The following is a 22,703-nucleotide window of genomic DNA, read 5'->3' as shown; positions in this document are numbered from 1 at the left end:
TAAAATTACCTTTGGTAAAAAACCCCCCCCCAAAATTTGGTTACCTGGATTTGCCGAAAATGCTTTTTAAATAATTGATTTAGGTGTGTACATCCTTGCTGAATCATATGTAATTTATTTTTCCTTACATGCTTAAATGCCTTAAGCGCCTGAACCCTGGTAATCGCTGCTTGCAGCTATATTATTGTTAATATTATTATATATGTGCTGCCACTAAATACAAATATAAAAACTGTAAATAATACAAAATAATACATATTACTATTGTAATATTTCACTATAAAATATTATTATTATTATTATTATTATTATTATAGCTGTAATATTAAAATAGTAATATTTATGGCTGACTGGATTTCTTCATTTTTGAATGTTAGAAACATTTACTTTGTAGAATTTTACAGATTTTTATAACTGTATCAACACACACAAAACAAAACAAAAACAAAAACCTCTAAAAAGTTCCCTTGGTTGCAGAATCACCCACATACAGAGAGTTTGACATAAGCTAAAACAAACCAGACATACCATTATTACATCCAGAGAGCCTTAAGAGTCTGCCATTATTGTGCAAAGCTGCTTTTGGACTCTACAGCAGTCACACAGCACATGAAGAACATCTATCCGTTACATAGTGTTGTAATCCTTAATTTGTTCAGTATAGCTATCGCTCAGACTTCTGTCACAGTTCTTGGCAGATCTCTGCTGGTTAGTCTTTTATCACAGTGACAGCTTATTTAATGGATCCATATCAATGTGTGTCACACAGGACATCTGTAAAGCCCTGTGGTGCCACCGGGTCGGAAGAAAATGTGAGACCAAGTTCATGCCGGCCGCCGAGGGCTCAGCCTGCGGTCCAGAGATGGTGAGTCACGCTCACAGGACACATTCATGTCTTCAGAAGCATCTCATCTTAAAAAGAAATCACATCACACTCAGCTCAAACGCTCTGTTTCTTGTCACTGAAGAAGTTTAATCATTAACATCGTCTCATGGTTCTTCAGCGTGTGACATTAACCCTGCGGGGGAGAAAGCCTTTCAGGGGTTTTGTTGTTCTTTCAGATGGGTTTTTAACAGATGTTTAGTGTCTTAAACAAGTGTTTCCAGGGAGGCCGAGCAGAGAGTGAATGAACAATTCATGCTGAGAATCCTGAAAACACAATCCAGAATGTGACAGTGACGTTCACAAGAGAAGCCGAGGAGATTCATGTGAGAACTCACTGTCACTGAACTGAAGGCTAGAAAAGATTCAGTTTGACAGCCTGGGAAACCTTTGCCAAACAGAAGTATGCATTGAATGTGCATGTGCACTAGACAAATCTTCGAAATGTATATTTTCATAAACGGTACTTGCTGATAATATATTTTTCAAAGAGAGACACTTAAATGACTGTTTCACACTTAATTACACTTTTAAAAAGTGCACTTTGTTTTAATAATATTTTGTCGTGCTTTAAAGAAATTCACTTATTTTGATGTGTTGACTAACATACTAAAGCATATGTAAAACACATAATTATAATTTTTTGAAATTATAATTTGAACTAGTGTGTAATTTGATATTACATTTAAAATTAATGTTTTAAATGTACTAAATTGCAACTTCATCATTATAAATGTGTAAGTTTCATATAAGTTTCAATAGAAATGACATTGAAGTATATTTTACTTTATCGTAAATGCCTGTCAGTACATTCAGCAGTACTTTAACCATATTTCAAAGACAATAGAAGTAAAATTTTACTTAAGTCCTACTTAAGTGTGTCGAAGAAAAGCACTAAGTGGGTCAAAATTGCATTCATTATAACACTTAGATTTACATTTAGACTATAATACATATTAATTGCAATTACCATGCAACTGAGTGTCCGAAAATATTACATTCCGTTCGCACTTAAGTATATTATTTTAAAGTATATTATTTCCGTCATAAACACTCTTTTTTTATAGTATGTTAAAGTGCACTCCTTTTATACAAGAAAATGAGTGAAAATGAATATGAATGCAGTTCTGAAAACTGCTGGCGATGTTTCTAGACCTCATATAGGGTCTGTCTGTCATCTCAAACCCCTCAGTCTTTAACTCATCCAAACACTTGAATCAGATTTTAAGTGTGTGGTGTGGATCTAGATTTACACAGGATTTTTTGCTGTTTTAACAACTAAAGGAGGTGCCAGATACACCAAAAATGAATTTGTGCTGCTAGTCTGAACCTCGTCAGACAGACGGATCAGTGTTGAGTTAGACACAGTATTCGTCACTGCTCTCCTCCCTCTCCTGTTGTCCCATAGGATGCCTTTCCACTGATTCTGGCCCTTCACAGCAGATTGGGTTTAATGAGCTCATGCGGGCCTCGACTGACCTTCTGAGCCGCCTCTTTACTATCATACATTACTGAAGTGGGTTTGGGGCATGTGGGTAATTACAGACCCGTCCTGCGCTCTGCCGATCAGGGAGGAACAGCTCTTCTCCTACGAAAACACTCTCCTGGTCTCCGGCTGATACGGAGGCCAGCGCTGGTGGTCTGGATGTCTTTCACACGTGTTCCTCGAGGGGCGGCTCTGGAGGTGTTTGGTTTGTGATATATTAGACACGACAGTTTAATCCGAGTGAGAGCCAGTGACGGTACGCAGCGCTAAGGATGACGGTCTCCTCTAGGAATCCTGCCCATCTGCGTTTAGGAAATATCAGCTCCATCACATGAGCCAGAGACTCGGATTCAGTTACACACGGGGTGTGAAGAGCGCTGGACTGGGACTATCCTTCATTCACTCTTTAACCTCTCACAAAGAGCTGAATTAGATGGAATTGCTGCCTGATGGGAATTAAAATGAATCTGTGAAGCTGGGCCATTCAATCAGTAATTTTCACACTCTCATGTTCTTCCAGACCTTTCCAAATTCCCTTCAGTTAAACACAGAATTTGTGAAAAAATGTCCTTGCAATAAAATTGAAAGACTGAATCTGTTCAGCTCAGTGATGCCCTTTTTTTGGGGGGGGCGCAATCTAATTGCAATTTTCAAAAATGCACTAAACAAAATCCAGATTTCCTGTGTTTGTTTATAGGGCTGTACAATTTGGCAAGAAATTGGGTGTTCTTTAAGAAATCACTTTTTGTGTTCATACAGGTTTGGAAGCTGAGAAAATAATGACAGAATCTTTATTTTTGTGTCTACTGTCCCTTTAAATGTAAAGACCATTATCGCTCTCAGACTGATGTGTGTGTTTTTGCAGTGGTGTCGTCAGGGTCAGTGTGTAAAGCAGGGGGATGAAGGTCCGAAGCCGGTTCATGGTCAGTGGTCATCCTGGTCTGGCTGGTCCAGCTGCTCGAGAAGCTGTGAGAGTGGAGTGACCTACAGAGAGAGACACTGCAGCAGCCCCAGGTACATACACGCAATAAAAATCAAATGAGAGGGTCCTGTTCACAACAAATTCACGTTGTTGATGTGAAAATCATGCACAACAGGATTTTAAACAAAACGTTGCAATCATTTCTTCCAAAAGAGTAAAACTCAATACTTGAAATTCATTTGCTCCATATCCAAGAAAGGATTAGATTCTATATTAATCCTTTCTTCGATACAGAGCAAATGAAATGCAAGTGTTGAGTTGTACTCTTTTGGAAGAATTTATTTTACAATCATGTAACATTTGAAATGAAAAAGTGTGCAAGATCCTTCATTTTTCTTCAATGAATTATTTCATGTTGTTTTATCTTATTGCAATGAATCACTACTATTCAAAAATTTTGGAGTCTTTTAAAATATTTAATTTATACTTTTATTCATCAAGGACACATTAAATTGATCAGAAGTGACTGTAAAGACCTTTTTAAAGTACAAACATTTTCTATTTCAAATAAGTGATGTTCTCCTGAACTTTCTATTCATCTGTGAATCCTGAAAATAAAATGTAGCACAGTTTCCACAGAAGTATTGGGAAACACAACTGTTTTCAACATTGATAATAATCAGAAATGTTTATTGAGCAGCAAATCAGCATATTAGAATGATTTCTGAAGGATCATGTGACACTGAAGACGGGAATAATGATGCTGAAAATACAGCTTTGATCACAGAAATAAATTACAGTTTAACAGATATTCACACAGAAAACAGCTGTTTTAAACAGTAAGAATATTTAACAATATTACTGTTTTTACTGTATTTTTTGTTGAATAAATGCAGACTTCTTATTTGTAATTTTTAAATTTAGATTTAAATTTGTATTATTTATTTATTTATTTTTAGAATAACGGAAATTTGAAGAGTTTTGCTACAAAAAAAAAAAAAAAAAACAGTTAGTGAATATTTCGGACTTGGTTTGAACCGAGAATCTCTGTAATTTCCTATCTGCTATAGCATTCCCATTTATCTCAAGGCAAGCACAAACCTCTTCAGAAGTACTGGTTTTGAATTCTCATCTTTGCTCATGGAAACACACATTTTCAGCCAATCACCTGAGCCTTATGCCATGAAACTCTCTATAGAAGATGGAAAGCTAACAGAAATGGAGACATTGGGATACATGTGATCCTGTGAAATACTGTAGTTCTACTTGATTTTTTAAATTTCCCACAAGCAGGAATATTATAAAAACTGCTGCATGGAAAGTTGCTGGCATTGTAAGAGAGTTTGATTCTTGCTCTGATAATCATTCATCTTGTTCATCATATAATGCTTTATGCACTGCTGCACTTTATATACAAACACTTTCCTCTGCAGAAATTTCATTTTAAGCATCGAGAAAATGGATTCCTTGTCAAAATAGAATGACATCTTAATTTCATTGGCAATGCATCTCATTACTACAACAAACATTGCAGCCGCTTGGCAACCGTGAGTGATTGAATGAAGTTGCTGTTGCTGTAAATCAGGACGTGTCTTGTGAGCAGTTTATTTTCCCGTCTTTTCTTCTCTCTCAGGCCGATGTATGGCGGCAGGTTTTGCGAGGGCTCGTCTCGCTCTTATAAACTGTGTAACACCGCTGACTGCCCTCAAAATGCCATGGACTTCAGAGCTGCCCAGTGCGCCGAGTTCAACAGCAAACCCTTCCGTGGATGGTACTACAAGTGGAAACCCTACACACGTGTGGATGGTTGGTATAAACGTGTATTTCTATTGGTTGAGGGGATGTTTTGAAAGAAATGTGCATTTGACAAAAATCTGGGTAAAAGTATTTATTGTATTATGTTTATGAAGTTATACTGAAGTGAAGTATGTTCAGCCTTCACATAATATTCACCCCCTTGAATTTTTCACATTTTGCTTCTGTTACTCCTCCAAAGTGTAACACATGGAAAATCTGTCTTCCTTCCACCACATAATAAATTCAACACATTTATGCACCAAAAGATTATTAATGTCTCTGAAACGAAAGACGTTTCTCACCCCCCCCAAAGTCATTAGTTTCTACGTGGTCCTTTAGAAATGATTACAGTCATGCATCTTCATGCAGGTATGACTGGAATCTCTTCTTCAGCACAAAGTGTCTTGATATCTGATGAATTAGATGGAGAAAGTTGGATCAGGTTCTATCACAAATCTGATGTATTTCAAACTATTTCATAGTTTTTACCATGTGCATTCGTTCATTGGATCATCACACTTAATGCAGATCTTTGGATGACTGAGCAAGTTCTTATGAAGAATTTCTGTATTTGGCTTCATCAGTGTTGGCATTAATGGAAACAAGCCTGAAAAACAGGAAAAATCTGAAAAATTTGCCATTTCTTGCATTCTTAATAACTTTCCCATTTAAAAGATGTTGCTAGATCCATATTCTTGTTTCTTCTGGAACCACATTTCATATAAACAATTCATTTTAGGATTTTGGGTTGAGATTACCATTGTGAAAAACAAATACACTTTAGCTTACTTATCAAAAAAGCACTTATTATCGTTTAGAATGGGGATGGGGCTTCTTCAACAGTCTTGTTGACCAGTTTTTTCCCTCTGATTTTAAGGCGAGTTAATGAAGGGATTGCGCTGGGACAGAGTTTGTAGTGCTTCTAGGAAGATCCAGAGCTTTGTCAGTCGTTCTATAACCATTTCCAGCTGTTTCACTCCTAGCAGCTTGAACTCAAAGTTCCTCGGGCTTCATTAGTTGTGAGACTCACTGAGTCAGTGAAATTTGGTGTTTCTTTCAGACAATTGAACACAGATGGATTTGAAAGCAATGCAATTGTACCTGGTTAACATATTTGCGTGATTTCAGAGTTTACGTTCCTAGTGTGACTGAATAGTTCACACAAGTTAGGCTATTCAAACCAATCAATTAAGATGCATATCCTATGTAAATGTGCTTTCATTTCGGAATGTCGCAGAGCAGAAACCCATGGGGGTGAATACTTTTGAATTTACTTTCCACAGGTTATAGGACGTGTGTTTTTAGGGAACTGTGCCTGATATTCCCTGTGTATATATATATATGTGTGTGTGTGTGCGTGTTGTTCCAGATCAGGACGTATGTAAGCTCTACTGCTTCGCTGAAGGTTATGACTTCTTCTTCGCCCTCTCCAGTAAAGTCAAGGATGGGACGCTCTGCTCACAGGACAGCTCTGATGTCTGCATTGACGGCATTTGTGAGGTAATGTACAATATTCACAATATTTTAATTCTGACACGAAGCAAATACTGCATAACATGAGGTCTTAAGTCACTGTCTGTGTAGATATTATATACATGTTGATACTATAGATACCAGTGTTGGGGAACGTTACTTTTAAAAGTAATGCATTACAATATTGCGTTGCTCCCTAAAAATGTAACTAATTGCATTATTTAATTACTTTTTATGGAAAGCAGCCTAATGCGTTATGTAACTTTTGCGTTACTTTTTCTCCTCTGGCCTGGGCTTGCTTATTTGTTTTTAACATAAAAAAAGTTAAATTTTTGGCTAATATAAAAGCCCTTTCACACCAAAAGTGAAATGAATAAGCCTTCTTAAATTCAAAAAGCTCAAACAAACCTTTCAGCTGTGCTGCCGTTCTGGATTGCATGAAGAAAAGGACACGAGAAAAGAAAGTTCAACACTTTCATCTGAATCACAAAAAAAAAAAAAACACACACACAGATGTTATGATTATCTAAAGTCATTTTTACAAAATTAAAGTCTCTGGTTAATAAAATGGGATTAAATGCATAAAAAAATGTTGTGTTAACATTTAATTTTTACAGGTTTGCATACTATTCTGAGTTTTCATTTTACTGCTTTTATTAATTTTGAGGAATACTGAATCAGTTTTTTGTGCAAATGAGATGAATAAATGCATGTTGACATTTAGTCTAGATAGAACTACAGAGACATCATCGTCACTCAGCACACACAGCGCTCTGCACTTACTTCCGATTTCTCTCAACATGGAGACAAGAGAGCTGTCTGTCAATACATGGGAAACAAAACATCTGGCGTTACTTATTTGAAAAAGTAACTCAGAAATTTTCATGTAAATTAAAAAGTAATGTTTTACTTTACTTGTTACTTGAAAAAAAGTAATGATTCCATAACTCTCGTTACTTGTAATAAATCACCCCCAACACTGGTAGATACTGTCTGGCTTTAGTCTACTTACTTGAAAGTAGTTACTTGAAGAGTAATGTGGTGTAAGTAACTTTCAGCTGAAAATGTGTTGAATGCAAAATATTCTTTACTTATTCGTGTTGTATTCTCTGTCCAGTGGTTTGTTGAGTTGTAATACATGGCTACATATAATAAAAGCATCATGCTGTTGGTTGTTTTGTTTTTCTCTGGTAATGGACTACTGACACAGTGTATGTTATCATCAAAACCAGAGATTTTCAAGAGGATTCATCTGTAGTGAATTCTCCCAATGATTGGTTTTATGTTTTCTTCTGCTGTGGAAATCCCTCTTGAGGCAAAGCGATCAAATGCATTTCATCTCAGTTTAGTTCAGAGAACTGAAAAAAAACCCCATCTTTCTGAAGACTTTCCTTCACAACACATCAGTTTCATATTGCGTGTTTTGATGTTTGCTGCGAAAGAGCCAACTGCTATTTTGTTCCATTAAATCTGACTTCAGCTGCTGCGTTTCACTGACAACATTTCAAATCTGCTGTTAAATTAAAAGAGAAATTATGTTAGCATGAAATGGTGACAAATTGCAGTGGACCAGAACAATTGTAGTTCAGTGGATTTAGTCTAAATAAGCAGTATAATGAATCATCGGAATAATTTGTCATTTCATGTTTTAGATTATACACGAGTCGATGACATAAGTAGTTTGCACTGAAAACGTTACACGAAATGTTTTACACACTGAACATGAACATGCTATTCAGCTGAGAGCATTTAATCTGTGTCTATTTGGACATGCATGTTGAAATAATTACCTTCTTGTGTTTCTTTCTCTAAGTGTATTTTTGTAGTTTGGAGCATCTTGTACCTCTTTATTAATACAATGTTTTTACACGTGAGCTTGTGTAGCAGTGGTGTGTGGTGGTCTTCTGAAATAAGGAGTCTAAATCCCCTGTCTGGTTTGGGTTTTAGTCCTTGGTAAACTCTGAATGTTTAATGATGGTGGTGACTGGGCAGTCACTAAAAACAGCTCAGATCATTATTTTAAATTTGATTTGGACATGACAGAAAATGCTGATATCTGAGCGGGTGAGTTGTTTTCGTTATAATTAACCCATTAATTTCCACCATTTTGACTCAATTTGCAGACACAGGCATTATCTGTAACGTGGCTGACGAGACGTGCGGATCCAAGTGCAAGCTTTTATTTAAAGGCATGGTCATAAATACAGGCAGGGTCGAAACAATGGCAAACAGGTATGGCAGGGACAAGACAAGGAGTAATCCTAGGACAAGCGTGGGTCTACGATCGGCAAACAATATCCAATGGGGCAAGGCAGAGAGATAATCCAGGTACACAAGCAATAGTCCAAGAGAGGTGCAAACAGTGTCCGAACGGCAAGGCAAGGGTTAATCCAGGAAACACGGGCTAGAAACAAACACGGGAAAACAGGCAAGGCAAGACTAAGTGGGCTCCGTAGAGTAGCTAAAGCTAGGGCAGCGATAAGTGCATACAATACTCGGCCGTGAGGGAGAGAAAGTCCATGGCTTAAGTAGGGTGTGTGATCAGTGCAATCAGCTGTGTGTGCAATCAGTGCAATGGATGATGGGAAATTGAGTCCAGTGTGATGTGTGCTGTGTTCTGTAAGAGTCAATGTGGTGAGCGAGTGACCTCTGGTGGTGAGTGACCGGAAGTTCATAGACCGGATTCGAGACATTATCACACTTACAACATCACAGCTCCATTTATTTTATTTATTTATATTTTCCTTTATGTAACCAGGAAATCACATTGAGATATTGCTATCTCTTCTTCCAGTGAGACGTGGTCAAGACGGCGGCACGTAAAGTTTCATACAAAAAGAATCACAGAGACAGTACCACAAATTACACAATCACAATTCATAAACAAAATCGGATCATGAAAAACAATTACACGTATCCTTTAAAACATTATACAAAAGAAATTTAAAAGTACTCAATGTTGGAAATGCATCAAGATTAATTACATTTAGCAATCCGTTCCAGGCCCAAGGAGCATAAGCGAAGAAAGCACATTTACCAAGTTTTGACAATAACCTTGGAACTGTTAACCGAATGCAAGAACCCGATCTACAAACCCAATTCCAAAAATGTTGGGACACTGTACAAATTGTGAATAAAAAAGGAATGCAATAATTTACAAATCTCATAAACTTATATTTTATTCACAATAGAATATAGATAACATATCAAATGTTGAAAGTGAGACATTTTGAAATGTCATGCCAAATATTGGCTCATTTTGGATTTCATGAGAGCTACACATTCCAAAAAAGTTGGGACAGGTAGCAATAAGAGGCCGGAAAAGTTAAATGTACATATAAGGAACAGCTGGAGGACCAATTTGCAACTTATTAGGTCAATTGGCAAAATGATTGGGTATAAAAAGAGCCTCTCAGAGTAGGAGTGTCTCTCAGAAGTCAAGATGGGAAGAGGATCACCAATTCCCCCAATGCTGCGGCGAAAAATAGTGGAGCAATATCAGAAAGGAGTTTCTCAGAGAAAAATTGCAAAGAGTTTGAAGTTATCATCATCATCTACAGTGCATAATATCATCCAAAGATTCAGAGAATCTGGAACAATATCTGTGTGTAAGGGTCAAGGCCGGAAAACCATACTGGATGCCCGTGATCTTCGGGCCCTTAGACGGCACTGCATCACATACAGGAATGCTACTTTAATGGAAATCACAACATGGGCTCAGGAATACTTCCAGAAAACATTGTCGGTGAACACAATCCACCGTGCCATTTGCCGTTGCCGGCTAAAACTCTATAGGTCAAAAAAGAAGCCATATCTAAACATGATGCAGAAGCGCAGGCGTTTTCTCTGGGCCAAGGCTCATTTAAAATGGACTGTGGCAAAGTGGAAAACTGTTCTGTGGTCAGACGAAATCAAGATTTGAAGTTCTTTTTGGAAAACTGGGACGCCATGTCATCCGGACTAAAGAGGACAAGGACAACCCAAGTTGTTATCAGTGCTCAGTTCAGAAGCCTGCATCTCTGATGGTATTGGGTTGCATGAGTGCGTGTTGCATGGGCACCTTACACATCTGGAAAGGCACCATCAATGCTGAAAGGTATATCCAAGTTCTAGAACAACATATGCTCCCATCCAGACGTCGTCTCTTTCAGAGAAGACCTTGCATTTTCCAACATGACAATGCCAGACCACATACTTCAATTAAAACATCATGGCTGCGTAGAAGAAGGATCCGCGTACTGAAATGGCCAGCCTGCAGTCCAGATCTTTCACCCATAGAAAACATTTGTCGCATCATAAAGAGGAAGATGCGACAAAGAAGACCTAAGACAGTTGAGCAACTAGAAGCCTGTATTAGACAAGAATGGGACAACATTCCTATTCCTAAACTTGAGCAACTTGTCTCCTCAGTCCCCAGACGTTTGCAGACTGTTATTAAATGAGGGGATGCCACACAGTGGTAAACATGGCCTTGTCCCAACTCTTTTGAGATGTGTTAATGCCATGAAATTTAAAATCTACTTATTTTTCCCTTAAAATGATACATTTTCTCAGTTTAAATATTTGATATGTCATCTATGTTGTATTCTGAATAAAATATTGAAATTCTGTTTTTATTCACAATTTGTACAGTGTCCCAACTTTTTTGGAATCGGGTTTGTAGTACAACGACTGTTAATATGTAACATTAACAAATTAGAAATATAAGATAGTAATTTACCTAAGAGAGCCTTTATGATGAATAAATGCATATGTAATTTGTAATCCATGGAGGCACCTCCTCGTCTCTCGTGACATTTTTGTCTGATTTTACTGAACCGTTGTAACTGGAATGATGATTATGACTGCTTTATTTCTGCTTGTATGCTTGCTGAGAGCTCCTGATTCGTGTTTTCCAGAGAGTGGGCTGTGACAGGGTGCTGGGATCCAATGCCGTGCCGGATCTGTGTGGCATCTGCAAGGGCGACAACTCCACCTGCAAAATCTACAAAGGCCAATACACCAAACAACATTACCTGAGCCGTATGTGTCTGTCTTTGCTCTCCGAACACACCAACACCATTATAATTAGAGCTGGGGAAAATAGCACATCCTGATTTTGCTGAGTTAGATGTGTTCTTAGGTCAACATATTTTGTTGACCCTGAAACAACATTTTAATCCAAAAATTTAATCTTGACCATATCTCTACACCTAAACCTAACCTTAACCATGAGTAATCCCTAAAATCGGAGGAGATGATAAACTGGTTCTTCAAATCTGATTGGTTAATCACAATGCTGTTCCAGGGTCAACAAAGATGTTGATCCAGGAGCATATCGCACATCATTAACACAGTTAAATGCAACATTTATTATAATGGATTTATGTGAATATTGTTTTAAATTCACTTGAATTAAAAGTTATTTTATTCATTTTAATGTCCTGTAATTGGTGAAAAATGACACACAAAACCATTTTATATATTTGCGCTGGCTTGAATTATACCGAATATGAATTTCCAAACAAATATTTAAAATATAAAATATTTACTTACATTTAGACATTTATATTTAAATACTGCCATTTGGTGGTTTCCAAATTCAATTTGAAAATATATTTATAAAATAAACTGGAAATATATTGTACATTTTAATGTTAGGTTCAATTAATTATGATTAATCATAATTAATTGAACCTATGTCTGTTAAAAATAGTTCTCACTGCGATATAAACTTTATAAGTCACTCCTAAGGAACTTACCTATGAAATAATACTGTTTGTGTAATCCAGAAAATAGCAATAAATAAAACATGGTAACACTATTTCGATAGTCCACTTTAGACATTCTACTAACAGTAAGTAACTTTGCAACTACATGTTGACTAGCAGTCATTAGAGTATTAGTAGACTGTCTGCTTAATATCTTCTAACACTTTATTTTGATGGGTCCACAACATACAACATTCAGACTATGAGAAACTTTGCAAGTATATGTCAACTTATTCTACTAACCCTAAACCTACCCTACTGAGAGTTAGTAGACATGTAGTTGCAAATTAATGAGGATTAGTTGACATGTAGTTGCAGAGTTACTTATAGTTAGTAGAATGTCTAAAGTGGACTATCAAGATAAAGTGTAACCTAAAAGATTAATTACATTTAAAAATATTGTTATTTTCCAAAATTAAATGTTTATGATTTCTGCCCTGTCTCTTGTGTAGAGTACTACCGTGTAGTGACCATACCGGCTGGAGCGCGCAGCATCCGTGTGATGGAGCTCAACTCCTCCAGCTCTTATCTGGCCCTGAGGAATCTGCAGAGGAAGTATCACCTGAATGGACGCTGGACAGTGGACTGGCCCGGACGACACTCCATCGCTGGGGCTATGTTCGACTACAAGAGGCCCTACAATCGTCCTGAGAGCCTCACTTCCACTGGACCCACCAATGAGACACTGGTGGTTGAGGTAGTAGTTGCCTGTAACTTTGTTGATCTTCCATAATTGCATAACTGACCAGTTACAATAATAAAAAAAAATAACACAAATTTTTCTATTTATTCACTTTTACTGTGCATTTGGGCTCTGCTTTATTGGCTCTGTCTAATGAGAGCGCTGGCTGGTGTGTCATATTACTGCTTGCCAGAGTCTGCTGTATTGTGTAAAGCATGCATCTCATCTCACAATGATGCATTTAACATAGATTTATATTTAGTCTTGATGTAATCAAGATGAATGCTGCTGGGCACAAATAAGTGCTAGTAAGCGGTTAGTGAATGACTAATAGATGACATTTATTAAGAGAAAACCTTATTAAAGAAATAGTTCACCCAAAAATGAAAATTTGCTGGAAATGCACTCACCCTCAGGCCATGAGTTTGTCTTCATCAGGTTTGTAGAAATGTGTCACTGCATCAGTGTCTCAGCAATGGATGCTCTGCAGTGAATGGGTGCCGTCAGAATGAGAGTCCAAACAGCTGATAAAAACATCACAATAATCCACACCACTCCAGTCCATCAGTTAACATCTGGAGAAGACAAAAGCTGAAACAAATCCAGCATTAAGTTGTTTTAAAGGGGTCATGACATGACACTGAGAAATTAAATTCGCCTTGGCATGTAAGAGGCCTTTGTACCATTAAAACATCCTGCAAGTTTCATAGCTTAAAACGGCCTCCTCAATATAAGCAAAGCATTTATTTCATCAGGCTCCAAAAAACGGCTTGTTTTGGATCCAATGGGTCAATGTGTCGTCCCCCGGGTGCAGTCGTTTGCATAAACACGCCTCCAGAGCAAGACATTGAGGAATAGTCGTCTTCTCAGCATAGGCCCCACCCACTGGCGTTCAGTCACTTAACGTCTGACACATACCCTGCTTTCTATTCGGAAGGGCTCATTCCTATGCCCTAAGGGTTTACCCTCCGGAGTGAGAGCCTCGAAGGGTTGAAGGGTCAAAAACAAATAGAAATGACAATCACTGCCACTATCTTGTCTACACTGGATCCATTAAACAGATGCGCGTTCACTTTCTGACACCGTCCACGCTCGAGTCTGTCGTCAGGACACATGTATTGAAAGAACTTTCGCTTTGATGTGTTTGGTTTAAACAGCTTGTTCACGTCTTTGTACAGATATCAGAGGGATCCCAGCATAAGGAACAAGTGCATAGTTTATTTTTAATGGCACCCCAGATCGTGTCTGAGGATTGATTGGAGGATTTTGTTTTGTAAAAGAGGCACAGTTATGGAGAGTCACAAAGAAACATTTGTTGAAAGATGAACTGCAGCTGCATCACAAACCATAGTTTGAGGGTTGAAATTAAGCATTTTTCCACATTTATTTGGTGTTTTTTTTTTTTTTTTGTGCAGAAAACTTTATTAACATTATAAGTAAACCTCAAGGAACTTATTAAAATAAAAAAGTCCATGTCATGACCTCTTTAACTTAAAACCCTTGCTTCCGGTTAAAATACATAAAGAGTCCATAATCCAGAATAATGACTCCTCCTGTGTAAAGTGGTCTGGTCTGAAACAGGAGATAAATCTGCACAGATCAAGCCCTGTTTACAAGAATGGTTTTGTGATTTCCTGTGTGGTTGATGGTTCATTAGGTCTTGTGTGTTTGTCCCTGCACAGGTTCTCATGCAGGGCTGGAATCCGGGCATTCAGTGGGAATACACACTGACCAAAGAGCATACAGAGCGACGCAACCAGCCCAAACACAACTACACGTGGGCCATCGTTCGCTCGCAGTGCTCAGCCAGCTGTGCAGGAGGTACTGATCAGTCTGAACACACCACGCTGCTAGTAGAGGAAAATGGCAAATGTAGGCCAGACATTACACTGCAGTCACGTGCTAAAAATTTTAACACTTTAACCAAATCAGTCTGCTACAGATCTTCTGGTGGTCTGTGATTCTGGTCCAGCTCAAGCTCATTATGCCCTGTTGATTGCAATACATGTACAATCTTGCGCTGATTAAATTTACAGATGTTCGTAATGCTTGTATGCAGAATATAAACCTGAATCAAATTTTTATTTTTAGTGACATATTTACATTTGTGCATTTGGCAGATACTTTTATCCAAAGCAACTTGCATTGCATTCAACGTGTTGCATTTCAGCAGTGCATGCATTCCATGGAAATCAAACCCATGTGCATCGCTACTATTTTAAATAGTTATTCACTGAAAACCTAGACATCCATCCTAGCTCATTCATGAGAGTTTATGAGAGAAGCAGCTATATCAGATTTATCCAAAAATCCTTCTTGTGAATCAACCCTTTTCAATGAGTCATTTGATCCAGTTCACAAAATCAGTCTGAGTGATTTATTAATTATTTTAAAGTGTATTATTTCCATAAGCGTATTTCTTTTTCACAAGGGATTTTGTAAAACATGTTGCATTTTTAGTGCACATGCATCCAAAATCAATCTAAAAGATCTGAGTGAAACCCAACAGCGTTGTTCTGTTTCTCAAGTCAAGTCAAGTTGAGCTGCGTATGTGCTGGTCTGTGCAGGTGTAACTCTATAGCTGAACCTCAGGTGAGTCCGTAAGGTCTGTTTCCATCAGTAGTGCTGACATGGGTCTTTCACAGCAGACCTGACATTATCGCTCTGTGATGGTGTGTGGAGAGCCTGAGGCAAGGCCAGCTGAAAGAACAATACCTGCATTAGGACGTCCTTTAACCCGGGGGTCAAAGGCCCTACAGGCAACCTCTGGAAAACTGCTTCTCCTGCGCAAATACCTTGAACTTTCTTTGAGTTCACGAATTGTCACAGGACAAGGTTTTATGAGGTTTTAATTCATTAGGAATTACATTTAGCTTTATATAAGTCCTTGTTGTTTGTTTGTTCCTCAGGTCAGATGGTCAGTAAATCAGTCTGCTACAAGGATCTGAAGGTTCAGGTGAACACGTCTTACTGTAACTCGCGATCTCGGCCGTCCACCGGTGCGATGTCCTGTAACACACAGCCCTGTCCTGCAAGGTAACAGCATCACAGACCTCTTCTCATCTGTTCACACACTGAGAGCTCTGATTTGGAGACATGTCAATAGAAAGGAACCACTGTTAATTTTTTTATTATTTATATACTCTTGCAGTATTTATTAATATTTTAAATTGCCTTTATTTTGTATTTTTTCAGTTTTCATTTTAGTTTTAAAATGTAATTTAAAATTAATAATTTATTTATTTCAAAATTATTTATTTCTATTTCTATTTAATTTAGTTTAATTTCAGTTTTAGAACTTCAACTCAGGGTTATCATAGTTAAAGGGTTAGTTCACCCAAAAATTTAAATTAGCCCATGATTCACTCACCCTCGAGGCATCCTAGGTGTATTTGACTTCTTTCAGACAAATCCAAACGGAGTTATATAAAAAAAAAAAATTTCCTTGCTCTTCCAAGCTTTATAATGGGAATGGGTGGGTGTTTCTGTTACACAGTCCAAAAGATGTCAAATAAAGTGCACGCATCCATAATAAAACGTGCCTCACACAGCTCCGGGGGTGAATATGCGTTTTTGTAAGAAAAATATCCATATTTAAAATGTTATAAAATTTTCTGTCATTTCCGCTAACTGTTGTACATGCAAGCCGTTCCGGGTGGATGACGTAGGACGTATGCACAGCGCAGTGTGAGGTTATGGATGTTTTATTATGGATGGATGCGCTTTATTGCACTTGTTTTGGACTGTGTAACTGAAACACCCACCCAGTGCCATTATAAAGCTTGGAAGAGCAAGGATATTTTATTAATATAACTCAGATTGGATTTCTCTGAAAGAAGAAAGGGTGAGTAAAACATGGGCTAATTTTCATTTTTGGGTGAAATTACCCTTTAACTAAAAATAAGTCAAATAAACAAACAAATAAATAAATAAGTGAATAGCAAAGCAGCATTTCTTCTTTTCAGTTAGTTTAACTTGATGTACTAAAATAAAATTTAAAACAAAAACAATAATAATAATAATAATAATATAAACATATATAGACATAATAATAAAACTGGAAAAACTCACAAGTATATTACAAAAAACTTTATCTAAAATTAAAATAAAAACAAAAACAAATTCAAAATAATTAATAAAAAACTTTAATAGTATATCTATGATAATAAAATTACACTGCTTCAACTTTTGCAACATTTCTACATTTGATGGTCTTATTTTTTATGTAACATTTATATTTAATTTCAGCTTTTTTTTTTTTTCAATTAATGAAAGCAATTTTAATGAAAGCAATTAACAAGAGTTTATTTGCCTTCAGAACCAGGTTTGTTTGTGCTTTGTATTTTTATTCCTCATCTAATGTCAGTCTGAATACAGTGTGTTATTACTCTTACACAGTATCCATCATTAGTCATCATCATTATACAGTTTACAATCCAATCATTCAAAGTTTAAATTACATGAGTTTATTATGCTTTATGCAAAGTTTTTTTAAATTTTTATTCTCATGCTAGTTGCTACAGGGTTATGACTGGTTGCAGGTATTGACACGAGACACAGATGTTGTCTGATCTCGTGTCACTGCAGCAGATCTCAGTGTGTGTGTGTGTGTGTGTGGTTTTAAACCTCACTGCTCATGTTTTCTCATGTCCATCACCAGATGTTTTAGCATCTCCATAGCAGCGTCATGCAGAGCATGTTTTTGTCTTGATTATCATGCCTAGTCCAGCTAGACTCCAGGGCAGAGTAATTACTAACAATGTCCAATGGCTTGGAAAGGTAGACACAGATTGACGCTCACATCAGCTCTGCCAGAATCTCAGTTCATAGGTTTTGTGCATCCCTGAGGTCCAGCGCAGAGGCGTCTTCACAGCTGACAGAGAGACTTCTCGTGTAAAGCATTAAAGTGTCTGAAGCTCCCGTAAACCTGCCTGATGCTCAGCTGATTGTTTCCCAAGTGTAGCGGTGTTTTCTTTGGCAGTGAGATCCAGCTCTTTCTCCCCTGTTTCCTACTCTTGCTCAGTTTCTCCGTTTCTCTGAGTTTCTCACATATCTTGAGTGTAAGAGGCAGATCACGCACCATAATCCTGCTAAGCGTCTGCATCTGTGCCGTCATTAACACACTAAACACACAGCTGCTCATACTGATGGGAAAACACTGCACTGCTGCTGCTGCTTCTCCCGTTTGCCATATCTACTTAAAGACCTGAGCATCTCTTAACAATAGTAATAATAATCATAATTACCATAATAATATATTTTGGTTGCTCAGTTTTTTCTTCTTCTCAAAAATGAATTTCACCAGAAGTGGTGAAAATGTACATCTGATATGGGTTTCAGAAGTGGGTGTGGCAAAATGCCACTTGAGCTATGTTTCACATACATGTATACGAAATTCGGTTGGCACATGTAAAACAGCACTACCTGCAAAACCCCCGATGCAAGTCCGAAACCCAACAGGAAGTCTGTTATTTTTAACAAGTTATTTTTTTCTCTGCAAGTTTTGTGCCGTTTTTGCCATTTTCAGGCATTGTATTTAAATGAACTCCTCCTAGAGATTTAAACAGATCATCACCAAATTTGGTCAGTGTAATCTAAAGCCCTTTGTGATGTTAAATTGCGAAGATCTTGAGTTTCTGCTGAAGGGCGTGTCCGTGGAGGCCTGACAAACTTTGATGTTTCGCCATGAAACAGGAAGTTGTTATAATTCAGGCAGACAATTTACATGCGCACAAATAATGCGATTGTTTCCAATAATCAGAGTAAGAACTTAATCACATTATGATGTTTACATGTCAAGAGCAAAGCTCTTCACTCCCGTTTACATGCAATTTTCATTATTCTTATTATTAGTTGCAAATTGTATTTTTTTTTTTTTTACTGCCGTTATTCACGTACCCCACTGCACAGCACAAATTATGGACTCAGAAAGAGCAGGTGTGTTACTGGCCGCTGTTTTAATTTATTTAAGTCTAATGAAAAACACTTTTGTATGGTTGTATTCCATGCTTTGGCGCCATAGAAATATGACGGCAATTCACTTGCTTACGCTGCCGTCACGTTCTGCTCACCGTTTCTGGATGAGAGTATGAAACAGAGACTGGTGGCAGCGAGTTGTGTTTTCCCGAGAATTGCGATGCTTTCTTCCCCTCCATCGTTTCTAATCTGCGTATTATTACAGGTGTCGCGTCATTCATGCCTCGAGCACATGCGCACTTTGGTCAGAGCGGCAATACTACGATTAAGGTGTTTACATGCCTGTATATTTCGATTAAAATCAGCATACGCCATCTATGTTAATATGATTATGCTTGCTGCGATTTCGAGCTTATTCGCATTATTTAAATCTAAGTATTGCATTACTGAGATAAAGTTTAATCGCAATAGTGCCAAAATCTCATTATAATCGCATTAAAGCATGCATGTAAACGCACTCAATGTCCAATCTGCACCAAACTTTATCTGTTTGATAAGAGTCTTGTCCTGAATACATGCCTATATTCAGTTATAGTTATAGCGCCACCTGTTGGCAACAGGAAGTGACATGTTTTACGCTCTAACATGCTAGAGATTTAATGACATCGACATTATATTTGGTCATTTTACTCTAAAGGTCTTTACAATGTTAAATTGCGAAGATCTTGAGTTTTCGTTAAAGGGCATGTCCATGGCGGCCTGACAAAGTTTGATGTTTCGCAATGTCGCAATACAATGTCTGATCTCCCCCATTGCATTTGTACTTAAAATCAGGCATACAAAAAATATCAATTATGTATGTTCACTGCCGTTCAAAAGTTGATAATTGATAATATTCAGAAATTGATAATAATCAGAAATGTTTCTTGAGCAGCAAATCAGCATATTAGAATGATTTCTGAAGATCATGTGACACTGAAGACTGGAGTAATGATGCTGAAAATACAGCGCTGCATCACAGAAATAAATTACAGTTTAATATCAGTTTCAGTTTAATATTCACATAGAAAACAGCTATTTTAAATTGTAATAATATTTCACATTTTTTACTGCGTTTTTGATCAAATAAATGCAGCCTTGATGATTTTTTCAAAACATTAAAAAAATCATATCAACCCTAAACCTTTGAATGGTAGTGTGTTTGTTTTTAGATTTGTTGTTTTATAAAATGTGTATAACATTTTAATCTAATTCATTATACGATATGCCTATTAATTAATTAAAATAATAAATGTCTTCATGTTTGCTGAGAGAGCTTTTGATGTGAAGATAATTCATAGCATTATTATTGAAGATGAAAGCATTAAATAGACAAATTTTCAATCATGAAAAGTTGAGATGCCTTTTAAAAGAGCTTGTCTGATTTCCATTGGTAAAAGATTCCAGATTTGGGAGTAATAAAGCGTTTTAAACCTCTAAAGCTGCACATTCACCTGGACCGAGAACCTGCATTCCATGAGCCTTCGAGCCTCTCCAGCGCTACACATGAGTTCAGTGATTGAAACAAACGGTAATTTCCCCAGTGCGTGTGAGAACATGCTTCATCCATCATGTTTGCATGAACTCAAAGCTGATTTGATGGCTGACAAATAAGGGCATTGCCCAGTAAACATGTTGAGATGACTTAGCCCACTGATGGGCGTCTTGGCAACTCGGTCTGGGCGAGGCGGGGTGAAAGGTCACCTTGGCCAACTGGCACGTCTTGGGTGTACCCTACATTACTCACTTGTTGGCACCACCGTTCATCCATTCCTGGGACAGTGACAAAGGTGACCTCACAACCCAGACCCCAGATCAGCACCGAATCTGGACAATTGTAGACCAGCACGTGGTCATTAGATTCGACAATTCACGACAGGCAGATCTGACCGTGATGCTGATCGCCAGAGGCTCACGAGAGGCCGTTTTGTAGGTTTGTTGTTGTTTGTTTTTGTTGCTTCTATGGTTTTTCATGATGTTTGATGATCAGATGCACGTTTTTGTGATTTCAGATGTCAGAACTGATTTTTTTTTTTTTTCGCATGATTGTGCAACGACCTGTTCTGACAGAATAATCTGAGCTGAGACAATGCAAACGAGAAATATCCGTCTCTGTCTCGACATGTACAGTAATATGGCTAATGTGCTGATTTATGGTGGAGGATATTGAATATGCAGTGAGCTCATGGCTCTTCAGGAGACGCTGGAGAAACGCTCTTGTGATGAAGGTCCATGCTTAACCTGCTGCTGAAAAACGAGGGCTTTGGAGGGATGAGAGCATGTCCCGCAGGATTACTGAGAGGGTTTTGGGTCTGCTGGGACTGAGGAGAACCAGACGAGAGTGACACGGTAAAGCTCAGAGGAAACAGAGTAATGTGGGACACATCGCTGACAGACGGCTGTGAGCCCGGGCGTTTGAGCACATGAATAGGTGTTTTTCTACCAGTGGTCACTGAAAGGTATTTCAGAATATGTTTTCAAACATTTAGAAATATGAACTAAATATAATATTTTTTTTCAATTCATTTTTATGACATTTGCAATTTTTGCAACCTTTTGAATGTGACACTCTAAAAAACTACACTTCTAAAATCAAATGTTTTGGCTATAAATAAGAAGAATAAACAAGCAAACAAACAAATGAATAAAGCAACAGTATGCATTGATCATTTTGAGTAGTTCAACCAACAAAATGCTATGTTCAACAAACTAAACAACACATAATTTCAACATTTATTCTGTTTATCCAGTCCTGTGCAAAGCATGCTGGGAACACAAAATCCACTAGACAATTTCATTAAGTTACTACACCTTATTAAAAAAGCATTTTTTTTTTTTTTTTAAATATTACTCACAATATTTAGGTTTTTGTATTATTATTTATGTTGCTTTAACAGAACTGATCAAAATAATGTTTGCAGCTTAATTCGTTTAAATCAATACATTTTTAACCATGTATTTATTATACTTAAGTTGTGGTAACACGTTCATTATAGTTTTAATGTTTCATAATTTGTTTCTGTTTATCATTGATATAATTTACGCTGTAAATTTTTAGTTTGCACCTGGCTTTCAATTATGTTGTAAAAATTAATTTTATACCCAGAAATGAAAAATGTCAGTGTAATAGAGGCATCAGTAGTGATATCAGTGATAATCACCAGAAGCCACGACAGACACAAATATTTACAATACCAATTATTAAAAACACTAGAAATACTTTATATTGTTTATAAATACATTTGGAGATTTAGAGTGAAAATATATTCCAGATGGCAAATATAAATTTTAGGTGTGATAAATAACAATTAATTGTCATTTTTAATGATCAACAGCCCTAAAATAGTATTTAAAACCTTGTGTGATTTGCCATTTTCAAGGCAATAGACAAAATTATTTAAAATTGTAAAATGAAGTAATGTAAATGGTTCACTGGGTCGCGAGTAACTGTATGTAATTGTTATGTGCAGTTGAGAAGGTCAAGACCTCTGAGTTGAGAACATTTTAACACAGAATTTCGTTGTGTTTAGATTAGCGTCTTGTCTTTAGGTCAATTAGATGATAGCTCACACAACATATTTAATAGCTCACAACAAAACTAATTCATTTTTCTGTAAAGTTTATACACCATGCACATTACAGATCCAAATGCGGCTGGAGAACGGATCTGTGTTGCCTGTGTTTTCCGTAACGCACTGGTGGTGAGGGACGCGCCGCTCGACTGTCAGCGAAAGTATCGAACAACATATCAGCGA

General features: G+C 37.2%; 1 protein-coding gene across 2 annotated transcripts in view; it reads left to right on the top strand.

Annotated features, from left to right (window-relative positions):
• Positions 1 to 22,703, top strand: part of LOC131521809 (A disintegrin and metalloproteinase with thrombospondin motifs 16) — an 80,777-nt gene that overhangs the window by 46,185 nt on the left and 11,889 nt on the right. Inside the window, exons 11-18 of one of the 2 annotated variants that reach the window (XM_058746889.1) lie at positions 770 to 865; positions 3,235 to 3,383; positions 4,925 to 5,097; positions 6,458 to 6,588; positions 11,460 to 11,583; positions 12,764 to 13,008; positions 14,676 to 14,814; positions 15,903 to 16,029. In XM_058746889.1, coding sequence (XP_058602872.1) covers positions 770 to 865; positions 3,235 to 3,383; positions 4,925 to 5,097; positions 6,458 to 6,588; positions 11,460 to 11,583; positions 12,764 to 13,008; positions 14,676 to 14,814; positions 15,903 to 16,029 — 1,184 coding nt within the window. Of the gene's footprint in view, positions 1 to 769; positions 866 to 3,234; positions 3,384 to 4,924; positions 5,098 to 6,457; positions 6,589 to 11,459; positions 11,584 to 12,763; positions 13,012 to 14,675; positions 14,815 to 15,902; positions 16,030 to 22,703 lie in introns of both variants that reach the window. The other variant, XM_058746888.1, reaches the window with a different exon arrangement.

Source organism: Onychostoma macrolepis, chromosome 16 (genome assembly GCF_012432095.1).
Source record: "Onychostoma macrolepis isolate SWU-2019 chromosome 16, ASM1243209v1, whole genome shotgun sequence".
NCBI classification, from domain to species: domain Eukaryota; kingdom Metazoa; phylum Chordata; class Actinopteri; order Cypriniformes; family Cyprinidae; genus Onychostoma; species Onychostoma macrolepis.
The sequence above is the reverse complement of the archived record's forward strand: the minus strand, read 5'-3'. Positions and strand labels throughout refer to the sequence as shown.